The sequence below is a fragment of the Odocoileus virginianus genome, chromosome 27, assembly GCF_023699985.2.
Source record: "Odocoileus virginianus isolate 20LAN1187 ecotype Illinois chromosome 27, Ovbor_1.2, whole genome shotgun sequence".
NCBI classification, from domain to species: Eukaryota; Metazoa; Chordata; class Mammalia; order Artiodactyla; family Cervidae; genus Odocoileus; species Odocoileus virginianus.
In genome coordinates this window covers 10,755,787-10,776,460 of record NC_069700.1, presented here as the reverse complement: position 1 = coordinate 10,776,460, position 20,674 = coordinate 10,755,787, and the positions used below count along the sequence as shown (strand labels likewise).

The following is a 20,674-nucleotide window of genomic DNA, read 5'->3' as shown; positions in this document are numbered from 1 at the left end:
CATTGTAGAGTTTGCCTACTAGAGGCTAGTAAGCACACCCCTGCCCCCACCCTTTAGTTGAAATCAAAAGTGTCTTTAGACATTGCCAAGTGTCCCCTGGGGACAAAATCACCTTCAGTTGACAACTACTCTATTAGAATAAAGATGTGGTAAACTATGTTTTTAAAGGTTTGCGCTTTGTGTTTATTTGTCTTTAGGTATTTAAAAATCCGTACGTGTTTTAATGTCAGATTCTATAAAGACGTCCGTAAAGCTAAGTATGAAACACTTCCTAATTTTAAAAAGAATACTACAGATCCAGCAGGTGTTTCATAAATAGTATCTTAATATATTTTTGGTGTGAAGGAAGATGAGTAATCTGAGCACTGAGGTTTTTATGAAATAGATTTTACGGAAGTGGGAGGAAAACATGTTTGTTTATATGTGAATATGTATTGGTAGTAATTCTGCAATAGATTTCCTCATTCAACACATTTTTGGTTATCTATCTACTATGTGTGTTCATTAAACTTTGCAAAACCTTTTCAAAGGCAGATTTAAAGCATGAAAGGTTGTCTTAGAATATAAACATTTAATTTTTTCATAGAGGTACTATGGTTAGGAGCATGGCCTTTGGAAACTGAGTTCAAATCCCAGCTGTGTTCTGATCATCACTGTTTGGCTTTGGGCAAGTTACTTACAAACTCTGTATTTCAATTTCCCATCTGTATAATGGGGATAATAGTAGTAGTAGTGTCTTCCAAAGGTTGTATTAAGCACTTAGAGCAGTGCACAGCACAGTATTAAGTAAATATTACTTGCTGCTATTACTGTTATGATTAAGATGACATTTTATCATATGTAAGATTTCTAAATCCAATCTTCTGTCATTACTAAGGTGTAAGTTTAAAAGTGAGGATATTTTACAGTCATTTTTTTCCTTGCTTTCCAGATTATTGTCCCTTTGTTCTGAGTAGAGTTAGTTGTTGTCGGTGAATGCAAATAACTCTTGATTCATGACTATGTTGGTTGTCATATAAGGATCATACATGGAACTGTCCCACTACAAATCAGAGCTTTTCTTTCTACAGTGCCTTAAATGAGGGTCTTGTTAGAAATCCAGGTCAAATGATGAAAATCCATGAAGGAAAAAAACACAAAAATGCTTTTCAGACATTCAGAATTAGGTTGGTGCAAAAGTAATTGCGGGTTTACGTTGTTGAACTTTGCCATTCGATACTGGAGTACTTTTTTTTTTTTTTTGGAATACACTCTTATATGGTTCTATTCATTTAAATATGCGTTTCTCACTTTTTTTTTTTTGCTAATGACTTATTATTTGCTGTTTATATTTATTTTAGACTTTAGAAATGATTCTTAGACATAAAGCAAATTTGAGCAATTTTTTTTATTCAAGTTCAAAATGGCTTGTAAAGCAGCAGAGACAACTCAAAATCAACAACACATTTGGGCCAGGAACTGCCTATGAAAGTACAGTGCAGCGGTGGTTCAAGAAGTTTTGCAAAGGAGAGCAGAGCCTTGAAGATGAGGAGCGTAGTGGCCAATCATCAGAAGTTGACAATGACCAGTTGAGAGCCATCATCAAAACTGATGCTCTTAAAACTACGCGAGAAGTTGCTGCAGAACTCGTTGACCATGCTGTGATCATTAGGCATTTGAAGCAAATCTGAAAGGTGGAAAAGGTTGATAAGTGGGTGCCTTGTGATCTGACCAAAAATAAAAGTTTTTCTTTTGAAGTGTTGTCCTTTCTTAGTCTATACAACAACGAGCCGTTTCTCAATTGGATTGTGATGTGCAACAAACAGTTGATTTTACACAACTGGTGTGGACCAGCTCAGTGGCTGGACTGAAAAGAAGCTCCAAAGCACTTCCCAGAGCCATACTTGCACCAAAAAAAGGTCATGGTCACTGTTGGCTGGTCCCGTTTGAGCCACTACAGCTTTCTGAATCCTGGCGAAGTCATATCTGAGAAGTATGCTCAGCAAATCAGTGAGATGCACCAAAAACTGCAACGCCTGCAGCCAGCAGTTGTCAACATGAAGGGCCTAATTCTTTTCCATGACAACACGCGACTGCATGTCACACTTAACACTTCAAAAGTTGAAAGTGTTGGGCTACAAAGTTTTGCCGCATCCACCATATTCATCTGACCTCTTGCCGACTGACTACAACTTCTTCAAGCATCTCGACAACTTTTTGCAGGGAAGACGCTTCCACAACCAGCAGGAGACAGAAAGTGCTTTCCAGGAACTCGTCGAATCCCACAGCACGGATTTTTTTATGCTACAAGAATAAAGAAACTCATTTCTCGTTAGCAAAAATATGTTGATTGTAATGGTTTGTATTTTGATTAATAAAGATGTGTTTGAGCCTAGTTATAATGATTTAAAATTCATAGTCTGAAACCACGGTTACTTTTCAACCAACCTAATATACAGTCCCACAGCATAAAAGCTGTATCATCATGCTATATCGCTTTTCTGCTTGGGCTGGTAATGATAGACTTCATAAAATATACTAGTAAAATCTGGACTGAAAAGTCTTTGTTTTTCCTGTTAAATCACCCTCTCACAAACAGTAATTTTTCATTTCTCTGCAAAGACTTTAAAATTTAGGGCCATAAAATTTAGGGCCATTCTCACAAACTTTATTGCTGATTCTGTTACTGTGAAAGGCTCCAGTTTCCTTTGAAAGGTAAGTGCTGGCAGGAGGGATAGTATTTCTATAGTAACTTTGTTTTCCCTTTTTCTTCTATTTTTTGAAGACTCAGTTAAGTGGCAGCCTCATTAGGGACTTCATAAATGGAGATATTTTTGTTCAGTACTGTGAAAAGACCTCTTATTTCTAAGAGGCCATACAGAAGAGTTGCTGATTGATGGGAAAAGTTGAGGATTGCATATTGATAGAAATTCTTTTGCAGATTTTTTTTCATGGAAAATTACTTCATTAATAATTTTTATTTTTCTTTCCTGAAGTGAATTTTTCCTTCATAGGTAGAACTTTTTTCCCTGTTAAGATTAGCTTCTTGTTCTATTTTAGCTTCTTGGAGTAAATAAATGAGCTTGTTTCTTCTTTGCTCTGTGAATTGAGAGCTTTGGAGCATATAATTTACATCCTGTTGCTGAAGTCAGAAGTCTTAAGCAGAAATCCAGTTCCAGTTATGGTGTTCAGTAGCCAGTTAAGTGAGGCTGAGTATCACTCACCCGGTCCTTTTCATGTTTAGCTGTGTGAAAGAGCAGGATGCTTAATTTATAGGTGAATTTATTATTTCTAAAATACAGGATTAAACTTACTGAAAACTGTACTTAAAGAATGGGCAGGGTTTTTTGTTACTTAGTCTTTTGTATGAAGTGTGTCGCATTTAGCGTGTTAGCCAGCGATTGCTGAAGTCCTTTGTTTGAGGTTCTCTGTACCGGTACCTCTGTTTCTGTGAGACACAGTGAGGGGTTCACAGCCAGTTTTCATTCTCTCTTTCTTTAGAATTAACTCAGACAATAAGGTGCTGTTTCTGATAGTGACTGGGTAATAATTTCTTTATAAAAGAGCTGTTGTAAACATCTCTATCATCTTGGCTCTTGGACATTTGCTTATTACTCAGGGCGGTAGAAGGAGAGCATTTTGGAACCAGGCAGAAACTGGTACGTGAGGTTTCTTTACACAGAGAGCAGAGGTTTAATTACTTATTATGAAAATCAGTTGATTCCCGTATTGGAATAGATTTTTAGGAAAAGGTTGCTGAGATTAAACCACACTCAGGCATGCCTTTCACTCCGTGTCACCTTAGGCGCAGAGAACTCACAGGAGTGCAAAGAAAGGAGAAGCAGTGCTTTCCACATTGGAGACGACGACTCTGATAATGTTTTAGACCCTTAAAAGCCAGCTTAGTGCTGCCTAAGGTTTTGTTTCCTAGTGTTTTTATAAACACTATATCTAGGAAAGTGTAAAACTAACTGAATATTTACTTTGTGAGTATTGAATTTATCTGAATATTCCCAAATACATCAGGAATAACTTCAGCTCTGTACTTAAAACCCCTACTAATAATGTCCGAAACAGGAGTTACTTTTTCTTTCAGGACAGGGAACCCACAAATAGGCAATTCTGGGCCAGGACAGCAACTCAAGAAAAGTATTAAGAATTTAGGGACTATCTCTTCTGAGCCCTCATCTTGACATGTGCCATTTAACCTCATGATCTCAGGAAGATTGTTTTACCTTTAGGCATTGTGTCCCTGTGCCAGGTAGAGAAGCCAAAGAGATTTCTTTTGGTGTTTTCTCCCCTGGCAAGGATACATTTTACCAGAGATCTCCATGTGCATTGCATGGGCCAGAGCATTATTACCTGGCCACTGCTGGCTGTAGGGGAAGCTGGAAAGACCCAGGTGTTAGCTCCTGCATCTGTCGGAGGAAGACATAAAAAGTGGGATGTTGAGTGAGCCATCATACAGTGTTTACCCAGTCAGAGAATTTTGCAGTTACAGTTTTGGTAAACATTTGGACCATTTGAGGAATTATTTGGTAGTGATGGGAGGGTGAACATGAAAACTTTGTTGGTCCTTAATTATGTCCTAAAAAATTAGAATCTTCTCCCCCCCCATATGATCAAAGGAATTACAGAATTATATAAACTATTGGAACCTTTTGTTGGAAGGCAAAATTGAATAATTACCATAAAAAAAATCTATTTAAACTTGCTTTCCTGGTCTCGTGGAGTAGAGCAAGGCTTGCACATTCTTTACTCTTGGCGTTCTCGAATTTTCTCAGCCAAGTTATTAAAAGAATAGTGTATTAGAAGCTAATACTTATTTTGTTCATCTGTTCACCCAGTACAACCTTTCTGCTGTGAGGACAGGATTCTGGCTCTGTGACAGGCGTCTTTTTTGGAGACCCTCCTTCAATAGCCCTGCTGCCTATAAAAGATAGGTAAGCCTTCTCCCAAGGGTGGTTTTTGTTTTTGTTTTGTTTTTGCCTCCCTTCAAAAAGTGCTTGTGTCATTCCCCTGCTTCTGTACCTTCATGGTTATCAGACACATGGAAAGTCTCCTTCAAATTTTTAAAAGTTTCTATTATTACTGTACATTGTGAAAAGTTCAGGTTACAGTACATTGTACTGTCTGAAATTAACTGGCAGCAGTTGGTTTTATCTGTTTCCCTTAAGCTCATCAAAAACACTTACAATACTGATGGTTCTGATTGAATCGCTCACAGCATCTTCAGAAATGGCAAGCCAGAATCTAGAAATAAATCCCAATTTGGAAACTAGCTGTTTCTTTATTCTTTTTTTTTCCTTTTTTCATTTTTCACCTAATTTTTTCCCGTACATTTTTGCTGAAAGACTCAAAAGTCTTACTTTCAGTTTGATTAAATGCAAAAGGTATTAACTGTCATGAGTACTTCCAACATTTTTCCTGTATAATGCCTCATAATGTGTTTATTGTAATTACTAAAATATTCAGAATATTTTTTTATATTCTTCCCTTTTTAAAAAAAAAATAAGATATAAAAAAATTACCCATGTTTGAATATTTGCTACTACCACCAAGATCTGCACCTGCGGCGGCTCCACCCGGGCCCGCGCCCTAGGCTTCAAGGCTCACCGCAGCGGCCCTCCTACTCGTCGCGGCGTAGCGTCCGCGGGGGTGGGGTGGGCGGGAGGGTGTCCTCCCTCCCCACCCCTTCCTCCCGGGCTCCCGTCCCTCTCGCGCCTCTCTGACTGCCGGCAACGGCCGGGTATGGGCCCGATGCTCCAGCGTCATCCATTTTCAGGGCTAGTTGATTAGGCAGGTGAGTTGTTACACACTCCTTAGCGGATTCTGACTTCCGTGGCCACCGTCCTGCTGTCTATATCAACCAACACCTTTTCTGGGGTCTGATGAGCGTCGGCATCGGGCGCCTTAACCCGGCGTTCGGTTCATCCCGCAGCGCCAGTTCTGCTTACCAAAAGTGGCCCACTAGGCACTCGCATTCCATGCCCAGCTCCACGCCAGCGAGCCGGGCTTCTTGCCCATTTAAAGTTTGAGAATAGGTTGAGATCGTTTCAGCCCCAAGACCTCTAATCGTTCGCTTTACCAGATAAAACTGCGTGGGTTCGTTGTGAGAGCGCCAGCTATCCTGAGGGAAACTTCGGAGGGAACCAGCTACTAGATGGTTCAGTTAGTCTTTCGCCCCTGTACCCAGGTCGGACGACCGATTTGCACGTCAGGACCTCTACCAGAGTTTCCTCCGGCTTCGCCCTGTCCAGGCATAGTTCACCATCTTTCCGGTCCTAACACGTGCGCTCGTGCTCCACCTCCCCGGCGCGGCGGGTGGGACGGGCCTGTGGTGCGCCCTCGGCGGACTGGAGAGGCCTCGGGATCCCACCCCAGCCACCGGCTAAGGCGGCCTTCACCTTCATTGCGCCACAGCTGCTTTCGTGAGAGCCCCTGACTCGCACACGTGTCAGAATATTTTTTAAAAGACTTAAAAGTAGGAGGCCAGGTCTTAGTTTTTAATGTAATCACTTTTCGATTGCTCAGTTCAGTAAATTGAGCGTGTGCTCTGTGCTGTTGAGTAATACTTGGTACAGGATTTTGAAAGAAAGAGCATCTCTGTGTTGATGAGGGAAAGCTTTGGGAAGAGGTTGGAAGAAAACCAGTTGTAACTGACTTTGGGGATAGAAAGGAAAGTTGGACATGTGAACAAAGATGGGGAGTAGAAAGATACTACACACTTGTTTGTGGTTAGGTAGTTTGTCCAGAAGTAAAGCGGCTAGAGGTAAAGCTAGAGCAGTATACACTGAAGCCAGGCTATAGAGAACCCACGTGGTTTGGCCTTGTTGTGTGAGGAGTACAACCTCTGGGGACAGATTCAGCATTCTCGTTCCTTCAAAATGATTGCTTATTCTACCTGAGCGTTTTGCTAAGTGGAGAAAAAGAGACAGAGCCTCTTTCAGGGACTGACTGACTAGGTGGGGAGAGCTACCAGTCTTTCAGTAAGCCTTTATTGGTGCTTGCCAGGGAGGATGGGCTTCCCAGTGGCTCAGCAGTAAAGAACCCTCCTGCAGTGCAGGAGACCTGGTTTGACCCCGGGTCAGGAACCTCCCCCGGGAGAAGTAAATGGCAGCCCACTCCAGTATTCTTGCTTGAGAAAGCTCACTGATAGGGGAGCCTGGCGGGCTGCAGTCCCTGGGGTCACAGAAGAGTCAGACACGACTGACGACTAACGGCAGCAAGGAAGATGCTCTTGAGAATCTGTTATGTGCCATGTACTTTCACATCTTGTACCTTGTGTAGTCTTGACTCCATGAGAGAAGGTGGTACATTCTTATTTTTTGCTTTGACGATATAATTAATATCCAACTTCCCAGAGCTGCTAGTTCATATACTTCTGTCTTCAGCTCTATATCCAAATCTGATTTTAGCAGTAACTTTAGGAAAGTTTAACATGGGCATACATCCACTTCTGCTGGTGTAAATTTCAGCCTGTTGATCTCTCTGATTCTGCCTATTCTCTGTAATTAATGACCAGGAGTTGGCAAACTATGGCCTGTATGCAGATCCAGTTTTCATACAGCCTAGAAGCCAAGGATGGCTTTTCCATTTTTTAAATATTTGTAAAAAAGACAGAAGAGGAAGATTGTACAACAGTGACCATAAGGGGCCAGCAAAAGCTAAAATATTTGCTATTTGCACTTCATAGAAAAGGCTTGGTGACAGACCTAGACCATATATTTCTCTCATTTTACATGGTTTATAGCTAGGTGAGTAAGCTGTGGGGCTTTTAAGAAATACACAGGTCTCCAGCCCCCACCCTTAATTTTTTTCTCTCTCTCTTAAAATATACAACCTATTTAGATAAGTTGTGCCAAAAGACTGATACTAAAAAATCAAGAAGTTTGCCTAACTGCTATTGGTAGAAAAACTGTCTTAGCAAGCAGAGTGATTCTAATGAAATAGAACCTTGGAGTTGGAATAGATCTTGAAAAGTTATCTATAGTCTCCAAGTATCTTTTCCCATCTCAATTTTCCAAATAATTACATAGCAACAGCTAAGTGGTAGTTCTAAACTTGGCAGTGGAGATCAAGAAACAAGAAAGAGTCTCGGTGTTAAGCCGTTCAATCTGGTTGGCAGGAGAGGAGAGGTCAAAGATTAGGAGGGGAAAAGTATGGGAAAATAAAGAGTTAAGAAATTGGTTTTCTCAAGCTGGAGTATTTCTCTCTTTCTACGAGCAGGTAGGGAGCAAAGATCCAGACAGGGAAACCTAACAGGAGGTAACAGTTTGATCTGAGCCTTAAAGGATAAACAGGAGAGGCTGGCATAAGGAAAGAAAGGGGTTTGGAGAAAATGATGCAAAACTGAATTACATGAGAGGCCCATCTTAGCTTCACCAAAAAAAAAAAAAAGATTCTAGAGAAATGATCCTGGAGCCTGTACAGAGTTTGGAGGAAAGGGCCAGAGATAGCCCTAATACTGAGTTTGGTTACATTTTATTGCCTTTCTGTATTTTCTGCCAGCACTTTTAATTCTTTGTTATTCTCAGTAACATTTGTATGTAACAATTAGATCATGGTATCATTGACTTGCTGCACTGGGTCAGTTCAGTAGTTTTCACCTGTGGCTTACAGAAAACTAGCTACTTTGGTCTTCTCTGTAAGCAGCTAGTGCAGTAGGAGGGACACTGGACCTAACCAGGGTCTTGCTTCTTACTAGCTGTAAGGCATTGTTTCACTTAACTGCACAGATGTATTTTCCTCATTTATAGTAACGTCAGTTGTTTGTCATTGTGGGGTTTTTTTTTTTTGGCTTTGTTTTTTTTTTTTTTTTAGGTCATATGATCGTGTGTATATGAAAGCAGTGCTGTAAAAATGCCTTTTTCATTTTCCTTTTAAAAAAATTTTAACCATATTCTGGGTTCAGAGTACAGATAAACCAGATCCTGCAAATGATGCAGAGATGAACATAGCCAGAAATATTGAAGTGGCTACTTTATGGCGGGTGCTTTTGTAGTTTCTAGGGACAGAGCTAAATTAGATATTTGGGTGTCTCTTCTCATGGAGATTGTCAGCTAGGCCCCTAAGAAACTTGCAGTGTAGTGGGAGAACAGACATGTAAATCCCTACACTTTGAAACACATAAATATGTTAAATGTTTTCTTTGGTGCCTTTTATGTATTCGATCCTCACAGAAGTTCTACAGACATGGCCATAGTTGGTTGAATCTGCAGTGCCTGGAAGGCATCATTTAAATGTAGATTATAAATGTATCCCAGTATCTAAGATGTGGGAGGGGGCAAATGTTAAATTTAGCCAAGTCTGGTATTATTACCTCTACTTTTGCAGATGCAGAATCAGACATAGGAAGGATAAGTGATTTGTCTGAGAATTCAAAATTGCTCACTGATGGAGTCAAGACTTGAATCAGGAAGTTTGGCTCCAAAAACCTGTTTTCTAATTCACTGCTTCACAAAACCTTCCATAAAGACAGAGCAAATGAATTGTAGGTCAAGTACTGTGGGGGCTGCCGATTAATCAGATTGGCTGTACTATGAAAGATTTGGAGAATGTGATTGCTGAGAGAGGTTTAGACTCATGTGTGAAATTTCCCTAAGTAGAGGAGAGGGGATGAAAGTAATGAAAATGTGAAAGGTTGTGTAGAATTTAAGTGGGCATCGTTTTTTACTTTCCTTCTCAGTTTTCCCAGGGGCTCTTTTCATTATCTCCAAAATACTAGGTGATCTTGTTTGCCTTAACTTCCAAAAATTGTCTGTTGTTGCAATGTCAAGGTCTATCTTTTTGAGATTCCCTGTTTTCCGAAGTTCCTAATATATTTTTCCTGTACCCAATATCTTATCTTCAGGGCAATTAAAGTGGTTTTTAGCACCTGTAAGGCTAAAGCACGTGATGTGAATTATTTATCTGATTGTCTCTCTGCTCAAGATGAAACACATGAGTTCTACAGTTTATGTCACTACTCAGCTTTCACTGTTTCCCTATGCCAGTACTTACATTATGAAAAATATACTTTACTGAATTCCTACCATGAGTTTGTTACATAGAGTCATGGCCACCCCCTCCTGCATTCTTGCCCGGAGAATCCCGTGGACAGAGGAGCCTGGCGGGCTGCAGTCAGTGGGGTTGCAAAGTCAGACACAGCTGAGCGACCGACACACTAAAGATTTTTTAAAAACTGTAGTTTTGTCATTTTAATCTCCGTGTGTGTATATTTGCTTTTATTTTATTAGCTCTGAGTTAGTGTTTAAGAAAACAGGATCTGGAGTAAGATCTGTTTGAAGCTCTCATCTTTATTTTATTATGTGACTGTACAAAACCTCTCTGAGCCTTCATTTCCTCATATGTTTATAAAAAGTTACTGAGAAACTACTTTGCACTATTTTAGGAGTTAGGGATACATCAGTGAACACAAAAAGTTCAAAAAAATCCTTGTTCTCATGGAACTTACCTTTTAGTTGGGAGAGATTGACAATAAGTAACAGAATATTAATAGTACTTAATATTTTACAGGTTTTTTTTCCCCCAAGAGTAAAGTCTTCTGCATATAAAGTTTTCTCTCCATAGTGTGTAAGAAATGTGAGCACTTTATAAATAATAAGTTTGATTCTTTACCTCACTTGACTAGTCTTGTGTTGGGATAAAATTAAGTTTCTTGAATGTTACTCATCTCAGAAGTGGACAGTTAGTAATAATTTTCCACTGGTGATATTGACTACGTTAGGTTTCTCTACTGTTGTTGAGGGGTGTGGACAAGTAGAGGGATGGCAGTTAATCACTCATCAATGTATGTACTTTGTTTTTATTTCCAACAGCCACCAAAAAAGACATCCAAGAGAGAAAAGCCCAAACAGAAAGCCACTCCTAAAAGTAAAAAATCTGTAAAAAGTGCTAATGTTAAGAAGGCAGATAGCAGTACCACCAAGAAGAATCAAAATAGTTCCAAAAAAGGTATGTTAGAAATGACACATTTTCAGCAACCCTAAAGCTACAACTTAATATGCTATAGTGTGGTTTTTAAACATATGTGAAAAATAGGTAAACTATGAAGAACTTTGAGGGGAGTATACCAGTTTTGTGTAGTTTATCATTTTTCAAAATCGACAAAAATTTCAGTGCATGTTCTATAGGTACTATAGAGCAGTGATCTATAATTTTTTTAATTTAGTACCTTTTCAAGAATCTGATGAATGTTTATAGAATCTTTCCTAATCTGTCTTGAATATTAATTTATTTTTCTATGTAAGAAAAAATTTATTTTCATGTCATAAAATATCTTACTTATAGAAAGTGAATCTGAGGATAGTTCGGATGATGAACCTTTAATTAAAAAACTGAAGAAACCTCCTACAGATGAAGAGTTAAAGGAAACAGTAAAGAAATTATTGGCCAGTGCTAACTTGGAGGAAGTCACAATGAAGCAGATTTGCAAAGAGGTAATTGGACAGATACTGAGATCATTTTCCTTTTATTTGAAAAAAATCTTTCACCCATCCCTCAGGTTAAAGCTAGATTCTTGCATGCTTTCATTCATTGAACAAGTATTTATAGAACTACTACATGCCAGGTGTTCTTGTAGGCACTGGGGCACCACTTTCAGTAAAGTAGTCAAAACCTCTGCCCTATTAGAGTCATTTTATAAACAAATAGTAGAATGTATACAGTGACTGAAGTTAAAGTGATACATTCCAAACTGCATAGGAATAATCTTTTTTCCTAACCTGGAAACAATTTTTATTGATGCATCCCTAGATTATGTTAGTTTAACCAAGCAGAATCTCGTGGGCTACCTTACTTTCAGTACTACTATGATAAATGAGGTTAGATTCCAGGTTAGATTCTTAGCTCAAACTTTTGTGAAATTCTGATATTTCTCAGGAAATGATCTAGTCTTGAATATGATTCCATACTCTAGGTTGAGATTAGAAGATTTTAGAATCTGGTTTCTTATGGTAAAATGAAATTAAAATTTGAAATGTACTAAAGGTGGAATATTGTTAACTTTTTAAAGATATCAATTATTGTTTCTCATATCCATTCAACATTAGCTGAGCCTCTGCTACACATCAGGCACTGGGATAGGTGTTAGAAGTGGTATAGGGAAATGTGTTGCATCCTCTATAAGTTGTAACAACTTTGGGGAATAGTTAGGTAATAATGTTAAAACTTAAATGGCAAGTACCCTTTAACCTAGCAATTCCATTTCTAGGTCTCTATCTTAAAGACATAGTCACATCTATACAAAATGATTTCAATAATGTTCAGCCTGTCTGTAATACTGAAAAATCAGAAACAACCTAAATGGCCTTCGATAGGGAAATGTTTAAACTGTACATCCACACTTTTGGGATACTGTGTAGCAGTTCAAAAGAACATCGAAAAACCTTCCAGGTATTTTCAAGTTTTTAAAACAGAGGTATTTTCCTGTTATGTAAATACAGAAAGACTATATTGCCATTGACACATTTATATGTTTGTATATAAACTTATTTCTAAAGATCTGGAAGAATAATAGCAGACTGATAGCTCGATTCCTCTGAGAGGAGAGGCTGAAAGGAAAGTTAAAGGAAGACAAGTACTGTTCATTTTAATGACTTTGTGAACACATTTATGTAATTTTAAGGGGATTATTAATAACAGAGAGGTCAGGTGAGAAGAACATGAGGGTTTTTTTGGATTCCGTAAATCCAGAGGAAATTGTTGGCCCAATAGCAGTTCTGCAGGATGGTACATGCCAGGGTTATCCCTTTGACTGAGAATTAATAGGAAAGTGAATTAAAGTTTCTGTGTTAGTAATTAAATTGGAGAATGGTACAAGCTGATCAAATATTTTTTAAGGTCAGGGAGGGAGAGTGGAAGCTTGTGTTAGGCTAAGGGACAGTTGTGAGAAAGGAGAAGCTGAAGGTCCTGAGCCTTGAGAGATGGGTCCCTGCAAAGGTAGAGACAGAACTGTTGATGGATTCCGTACACATGAATTGGAGAAGAGGCAAGTCAGAAAGTTGAGGAAATTCAGAGTAATGCCTTCTCAACTGAGAGCAAGTGTGTGGGGCACAAATAAGGGGACGTTGCTGCTGGTGAGAATGCAAGGGGGACCTCATTAGAACTCCTTGGGATTTCTAGGGGGCTGTGACGTTGAATACCACAAACTTAAAACAGGACCAGTCTTTTTTTAACTTTATTTAAGTATAGTTGATAAAAGACCATTCTTTTCAAATTTGTTATATTTTCCTACAGAACTTAACCGTAGAAAATTGGTAGTTACACAAGGGTTGGAGTTTTGCAGAGAAAGAACAAAAGGCAATCAGTTAGAGTAATGGAAATGATTGACCGTGTTCGCAGAGGTTGGCAAAATACAGCCTGTGGACCATTGTACCACAGCTATACCCACTCCTCTGAGTATTGCCTATAGGACCATTTATGCTGCAGTGGCCTGGCTGAGTAGTTGTGACTGAAACGGTCATTGGAAAGCTGAGATCACTTCTAGCCCTCTGCAGAAAATGTTTGCTGACCTTGAATTGTACGATAGGAGTGAAGCCAGCCAGGTGTATATGGGCAGGTCAGGACTAGAAGTCATTGTGAAACCAAGTAGCAAGTATCAGATTGAGAAGTCTAGAGGCTAAAAATTTAGGAGTGGACTCAAAGATATAACTAGATCTCAGTGATAATAGCTTCGGGGAAGGGATGGAACAGTGATGTGGAGGCTGAAATTCACCAGAGTTGAAGTTGAGGAATCATAAATGTGTTAGATGCTGTAACAGAAAAAATAAAAGGATACCTTTAAAAAATGACTGACAGGTAACCTACCAATATAAAGAATTTAATCCACTTAACTAAGATCTTTCTAGATGGTTTCCTCATGCATGTTTATTGTTAACTCAGCTGTACTACTATATAAAACTGAGAATGTTTGCACGCTAGTTTATTTTCTACTCTATATACAGTATTATTAAAACTACTCATTTGCTGTAGAATTCTACATGGTGAATGAACCATTGGTGGTCAGCATGTACTGTTCAAAGCTACATGTAGCTCTTTGTCCATAGCACAGATTTCTTCATTATCTAAAGAGAATATTATTGGGTTTTTAAATCTACTTTTGTTTTCCCTTTTCACTATAGGTATATGAAAATTACCCTGCTTATGACTTAACTGAAAGAAAAGAGTTCATAAAAACAACTGTTAAAGAGGTAACTATATCCAACTTTTCCAGTTTTTATCATTTTAGACTTATACTGCATATTTTTCAAAATATTTATGTCATGATTTGTTGCTCAAAATTTCCTCAGGATAGGAAAATATAGTAATTTTCATCCCCATTTTAGAGCTTAAAAATAGAACATTAGTGACAAAACTTGGCCTCAGATGAAGATACGGGCTCTGTGTACATGGGCAGGCAGTCAGCTCCAAGGAGCTCACGCGACCACTTGAGCACATGTTCCTTCCTGTCCACCAGTTAAAGGCAGGAGAAAATCAGCAGTAGCTGTAGTCTTATATTGATCCCAGCTGATTTCCCAAGGTCACAGTAGTAAGGTAGAAGTTAAAAAATAAAGTGAGGTTTTGATTTATGTGTACCACATACTGTATTTTGGATATGAGGAAGTGTTTTCTCTTTTGTTACAGCTGATTTCTTGAGAAAGAGGACAGAGACAGATGACCTGTACCCATGGAGCTAAAGATCTGACTTATATACCATTATACCAGCAAAGAGAATGTATTTCCTTTTCTAAATCTTTGCAAGCATTGTTGGTAGAACTTCCTGCTGACCTTTTTATCTTGAGTGTTAGGTGAATTGCGTTTGCCATTTTAAATTGCATTTTTATGCAGTTTTTAGTTTAAATTTTTGCATGGCTACAGTAATTGTCCCTTGCTTTTATAGTTGTATTTTGTACATTTTGGATTTCTTTATATAAGACTAGATTCTTGAACTGTTGTAGTTTTTAGTGTACGTGCGTACTATTAGCTTAAGTCATACTTTTAATCAAGTAGAACAGAAACTATGGTAATTGGCATTTATACATGCAGAGACTGTTGCAGTATTTAGTAGCTGAAATATTTTGAATACACATCTGTCAGTGTTAAAACCAGTGGCGGTGTGTTCATCATGTTAAAAATATATGAGCTTCAGCTGCCCAGATGACTAAATTGGAACTTTTCTCCTGCATGTATATATATGTCAAATTGTCAGCATGACAAGAGTGACAGATGTTATTTTTGTATTTTTAAAAACGAATTTGTTGTATATAAAGTTTTTTTATTTCTTTTGTGCAGATCAATTTTTAAACTCATATAAGTAGGTATCTTTACAGTTACAAACTATGAAACGACAGTGTTCAGCCAGATGGTATGACGGAGCAGTGAAAGTCAGAATTCAGTGAAGAAAACACTGAAGCAATAGATAGTTCTCTGCTTTGCCTTGAAGTGTCATCAATTTATAGTTTTAGTGTTAACTCTGCAAGTGTCTGTAGATACATTTTATATTAAGGGTAGACCAAAATCAACACATCAAAACTTCAGAAATTGGGGGGATCTGGATCAAGTAGAAGCACATTTGGCTTCAAATAAATATACTGATTTTTATTATTAACTGCTTTTGCCCACATAAAAAGCTGGTATTTACAGGAAACCTGGCCACCTTTGTAATTATGGTTGAAAGTATCAACTGTAATGCCAGAAGATGATAATGCATAGACAGTAGTGGGTATCTGACAAAGTATTTTTCAAAAGTGATGGACCTATTTCTAACATTAAAGAAAGGTAACATATTCACAGAATCAGGGGTGTTAAGTTTTGGCCAATCAGGATTCTAGGTGATCAAAACATGGACCACTCCTGAATTGAGACTAATTTTGTCTTTTGATTGTCTTAACAATTTATTAAATAATCTCTGAATTTTAAAAACTGCTGCTTATGTGAGAATTAGGCCTTTGATGAACCAATGAGTGTTTAAAATATCTTTGCATCATAGTACAGAAATATATAAAAATATGTTGACTGTTAACAGGTATTTTCACAGGTTTGACTTGTTTCTTGATAAAGTTATTAAGATATTAAAGAAAGGTATACTTAATACAAATGAGTGAAATAAACAACTAAATGAGACTTGAGAACTGGCCTTTGGTTTTAAATACTTGATTTGTTCCTATAAACCTTGTCAATAAAAACAATAAATCAACGCCTCTGTCTCTTTACATTTGATATGTTAACATGTATTTCAGAGTAGAAATTTTTTTAATGGATTTATTAGCCTTGTAGCCCATATAGTTTGGAGTGCTCATCACTGGTAATTGATTGCTTTTACTTTGAAAAAATATATTACAAAGAAATCTGGGCGTGGCAGGGGTGGTTTGTGCTCTCACAAAACTAAGTTGGTCAGAGTTAACTGTGATCATTCACTTGAAAAGGATACAGTATAATGCGCACAGTCTAAAGAGGTTTGGAGGTTGAAGGGATTGAGTTGGTGTGTGTGAAAGACTGTGGTGAAGATGTATCTGCTGAGTGTGTATTCATCACTATAGTGCACAGTGTATTTGAAAAACATGTTTTATTAAACAGTTTTACACAATCAGCTGTTCACAGTCTGCAGTTAAAACACATCCACTGCTGTTAAACAAAATCTTCAGGTAGCAGTGAAAAACATACTCAAGAAAAAAAATTACCGTGGCTCCTTAAAGAACAAAATGTTAGGTGACATCACTTGAGATAGGAAGTGAGGGTTTTTAAAAAATACACATTTACTGTACTTTCTTTAGGTAGATCTCCCTCCTTGTTTGCTTATAGCACTATACAAGTTTAAGTGCCCAGAAACCAAAGTAATGATGGACTGTGAACCATTTCAACTTAAAGTGTTTTGCATTTATCACTTGACACATACTATTTAAACGTTTTAATACAGGAAACATTTGAAGCAGAATACTTCCCAATCAGTACCAATGACTTTCCTTAGATAACCCTAAGTATCAACCTTTTCCTGTTAACTTTGAAACCAATTTACTGCTGTTTGCTTTCTTTCAGCTGTATCATACTTCTGGGGAAGGAAGTATGTCTTAAGTTCTTTCTAAAGTTCACGATATATTCTTTGCATAAAATACAGTTTCTACTTACAACCTGGCTTTAAAAATACCTAATATTTTGAAAAGTGGTTTCAAAGTCATTTTGAGTCCTTTTTAAGCTGACCAACATACTGAAAGAATTCTTCAAAGACTTTTTAAAACAAAAGCACTGAAGTTACCCATATTTCTAACCTGTAAACTGAAGTTTCTTGGCAAGATGGGCATCCTGAAGACCCTGAAATCAGTGTTTATTTTTTTGTCATGAGTGAAAGAAGGAAAAGGTAAATATTTACTATGTTCTCAGGCTTTTAAGATATGGCTTATAAAATGTGTAATATTTATCCCAGGATATTTCACATTTTTCTGCAGTTTTCCAGTGGACCTGCCTATGGAATACTGAAAACAATTCTATAAAAAATATTCCTAGAGACTTAATCAGTTATTTTAAAAAGAGGCAGTAGGGAGAGACTTCTATTAAATTATTCTGACCCTTTTACTAGTGGTTGCCAAAGTTAAGGCTATTTAAAGTGTCCCATCTGCACAAACATGGCTCTAAGGAAAATAGCCATATTTTGTGTCTAAAGGACGAAGACCATACTCTCTCTTCTCCATTCTCAGTTGTACCACACCTGTATTGTTGAATCGAAAATTTTGCCAATGAGTGCACAGATCTAATATGTTTTATTATAAAAGATACCTGAATTTAAATTTCTTTTGAACACCTAATGGGAGGAAATACGTACAATATAAAATAGAAGTTTTATTTACCTTGGAAGAGTTTGTACTGTATCCAAAAAGGGAAGATTTCTATCTAAATTTAAGTAAAAGCTCAATATTAGAACTATATAAAAATCTTAAGGCTCATTGGCAAAGATACTGATAAATTGTCACAGAAGTACATGGCTTTGTTTTTTTTTTTTTTTTTTAATGATTCCTGCTTGACTTGGTTTTTCAATGTGTGAAAATTGGTCAGCCAAAAAAAAAGTCAGATTTCAAGGGATTCTCTTAACCATGGAAGAATCATATCCAAGGTCATACCTGAAGGTTATATTCTGCCTTACTCTGAAATTGGAACATTTAGCACTAGTCAGACCAAAGGAAAATGCTATTAAATATAAGTGCTTATAAAAGGATTCGTGTAACCCATGCTTTCAGAATGGTAAAAACTGGTTTATATTACCATACCACCTTGGAACATTTCAGTTTTGCTACCTAGAGAGGATTGTTTGATTTTATCAAAATGAGGTCTAACATGTTTTTCAAACCTTTCCATTTGGGATACAGAAGAAAGCTGCGTCCAAACAAATTCTATTTAAAATGCTGCGATCTTGCTTGCTTCTCGAACACCACTCAAATACGCCCCTGTAACAGTTTGTGGAAAATGCCTGTTTGTTGCCTGTTTAAAAAAAAATTCGAGATCATGTATAAGAAATTTAGATGACTATAAAAATATATCAAAATATAATACGAACTTATACTTTCCTCCCATCCTCCTAAAATGTTGCCACTCCTGTGTGCTCACAGGAACACTCGACTCACCCATCACAGGACCTAAACATTTCTGGCTTATCTCACCATGTTTCACCAAATTCATTCTACACAGTCAGCACTCGTGTGAAGTACTGTGACATTCATGAAGGTATTATGTATGCCAGGTACTGGAGTTAAGAATAATGACTAAGACACAGCCCCCTCCCATCAGACAATCAGTGGTAAGTCAAAACGAGCACAAGAAGTGAATCAGTTCATCCTTGGCTGGAGTTTTGCTGGATGGGTATTAACAAGAAGAGGTAACAAGGGGAAAGACAAAAGGTGAGGATTATCAACAGAACCTCACCTGCAAGGAGGTTATAGTGGGAAGAGAATAAGTAATGAGGTCAGGAAAGTCAGGCTTGGATTTACAACTGTTAGGTATTTTCTGTCCTTGTTGTTAGGTATTCTTGCCTGGAAAATTTGATGGACAGAGAAGCCTGGCATATATAGTCCATGGGGTCCTGAAGAGTCGGATATGACTGAAGCGACTGAGCATGCATGCAACCAAGACAGAGTCTGGGATGTGATTATGGGAGAAGAGTAGCTAAAATGTAGTCAAGTAGGTCAGAGAAAAGGGAATATAAGAAACATGAAGTTCTACGTGAATTTAGGTTCTATGTCACCCAAACTGATGCTGGAATGAAATGGAAAAACATCCTGGTGCCAAAGACTTTAATAAGTGGGAGGATGATCAGGAGGCCAGGGGGAACACCATTACTCGGGAAAAGAGTAGCAGAGTAATAGAAACGTCAAAAGAAATGGGTTTTACAAGAAGTACTTAGTTACTTCAGTCGTGTCTGACTCTTCGACCCTATGGGCTGTAGTCTGCCAGGCTCCTTTGTCCATGGGACAAAGAATATGGGCAAGAATAATGGAGTGGGTGCCATGCCCTCCTCCAGGGGATCTTTCTGACCCAGGAATTGAACTTGGGTGTCCTGCACTGCAGGCACATTCTTTACCACTGAGCTACTGGGGAAGCCCTTTTATAAGAAGTTGAGGCAGCAACTGGAGAGAGTCCCTTGGACTGCAAGGAGATCCAATCAGTCCATCCCGAAGGAAATCAGTCCTGAATATTCACTGGAAGGACTGATGCTGAAGCTGAAACTCCAATACTTTGGCCACCTGATGTGAAGAACTGACTGACTGGAAAAGACCCTGGTGCTGGGAAAGACTGAAGGTGGGAGGAGAAGGGGACGACCGGATGAGGTGGTTGGATGGCATCATCAACTCAATGGACGTGAGTTTAAACTCTGGGAGTTGGTGATGGAGGAGAAGGTCTGGTGTGCTGCAGGCCATGGGGTCACAGAGTCAGACACAACTGAACGACTCAACTGAGGTAGCAGTTGTATCAAAGCAGCAAAGAAAAGTCAAAACTTCTAAAGCCTGTTCATGGCCCTTTGGCCCTCTTAGGGCCATCTCTTGGAAGCAGTCAACAGTTGTGGCCTGGAATGCAACCATTCTGCTCTTTTCCTACAAAGTTGGTGCTTTACAGGCCAAAGAGGAAATCAAAGTCAGCTGGTTTTAAAATGATAATTTCTTTGTAATAATTCAAAAGCCCTGAAAAGAAAATATTAAAAACACTATTTTAGATGAATCAAGGAGAACTATATAATCCTAAACTGTATTAGGGTATGAAGACAGATGAAAGAGTGCTGAGAATTTACTGTATTTTGATGAACTGGATGGATGTGGAGGGTGGGAAACGGGTGATGGGGAATAGCGAAAGCAAACTAATTCAACCCCAGAAATCTTTTTTTTTTTTGTTTACCATTAATTTTAAAAATAGATACTGAAAAGAGGGATCTAGGAAGTGTGAACCCAAACCCTGGAAAGTGGTAAGGAGGAATCCTGGAAGGACAGATCTGCAGGAATCCCCAAGATAAACCAGAGCAAAGAGAAGGTGTCAGGAAAGGGGGTTTCAAGGAATGGAACCTACAGGCCGTCTATAGGGATTCAACTATGAACTAGAGAGGACTCAAAGTGGGGAGGCTTGCGACATCCCTGGTAGTCCACTGGTTAGGATTCTGCAACTCTGTGTTTCCATTGCAGGAGGCATGGGTTGGATCTCTGGTTGGGAAATTTAGATTCCCAGGCATGGCTCAACAACA

At 38.3% G+C, this 20,674-nt stretch overlaps 2 protein-coding genes across 7 annotated transcripts in view; one reads left to right on the top strand and one right to left on the bottom strand.

Moving 5' to 3' along the window:
* The window catches only part of DEK (DEK proto-oncogene), a 29,239-nt gene extending 13,067 nt beyond the window's left edge, over positions 1 to 16,172 (top strand). For all 3 annotated transcript variants that reach the window (XM_070456194.1, XM_020893710.2, XM_070456195.1), the window contains 4 exons: positions 10,800 to 10,935; positions 11,272 to 11,420; positions 14,103 to 14,171; positions 14,605 to 16,172. In XM_070456194.1, the coding sequence (XP_070312295.1) occupies positions 10,800 to 10,935; positions 11,272 to 11,420; positions 14,103 to 14,171; positions 14,605 to 14,616 (366 nt within the window). In that variant the 3' untranslated portion in view covers positions 14,617 to 16,172. The remainder of the gene's footprint in view (positions 1 to 10,799; positions 10,936 to 11,271; positions 11,421 to 14,102; positions 14,172 to 14,604) is intronic.
* Positions 16,173 to 16,510: 338 nt separating this feature from the next.
* The window catches only part of KDM1B (lysine demethylase 1B), a 41,832-nt gene continuing 37,668 nt past the window's right edge, over positions 16,511 to 20,674 (bottom strand). For all 4 annotated transcript variants that reach the window (XM_070456190.1, XM_070456193.1, XM_070456192.1 and 1 more), the window contains one exon: positions 16,511 to 18,429. In XM_070456190.1, the coding sequence (XP_070312291.1) occupies positions 18,346 to 18,429 (84 nt within the window). In that variant the 3' untranslated portion in view covers positions 16,511 to 18,345. The remainder of the gene's footprint in view (positions 18,430 to 20,674) is intronic.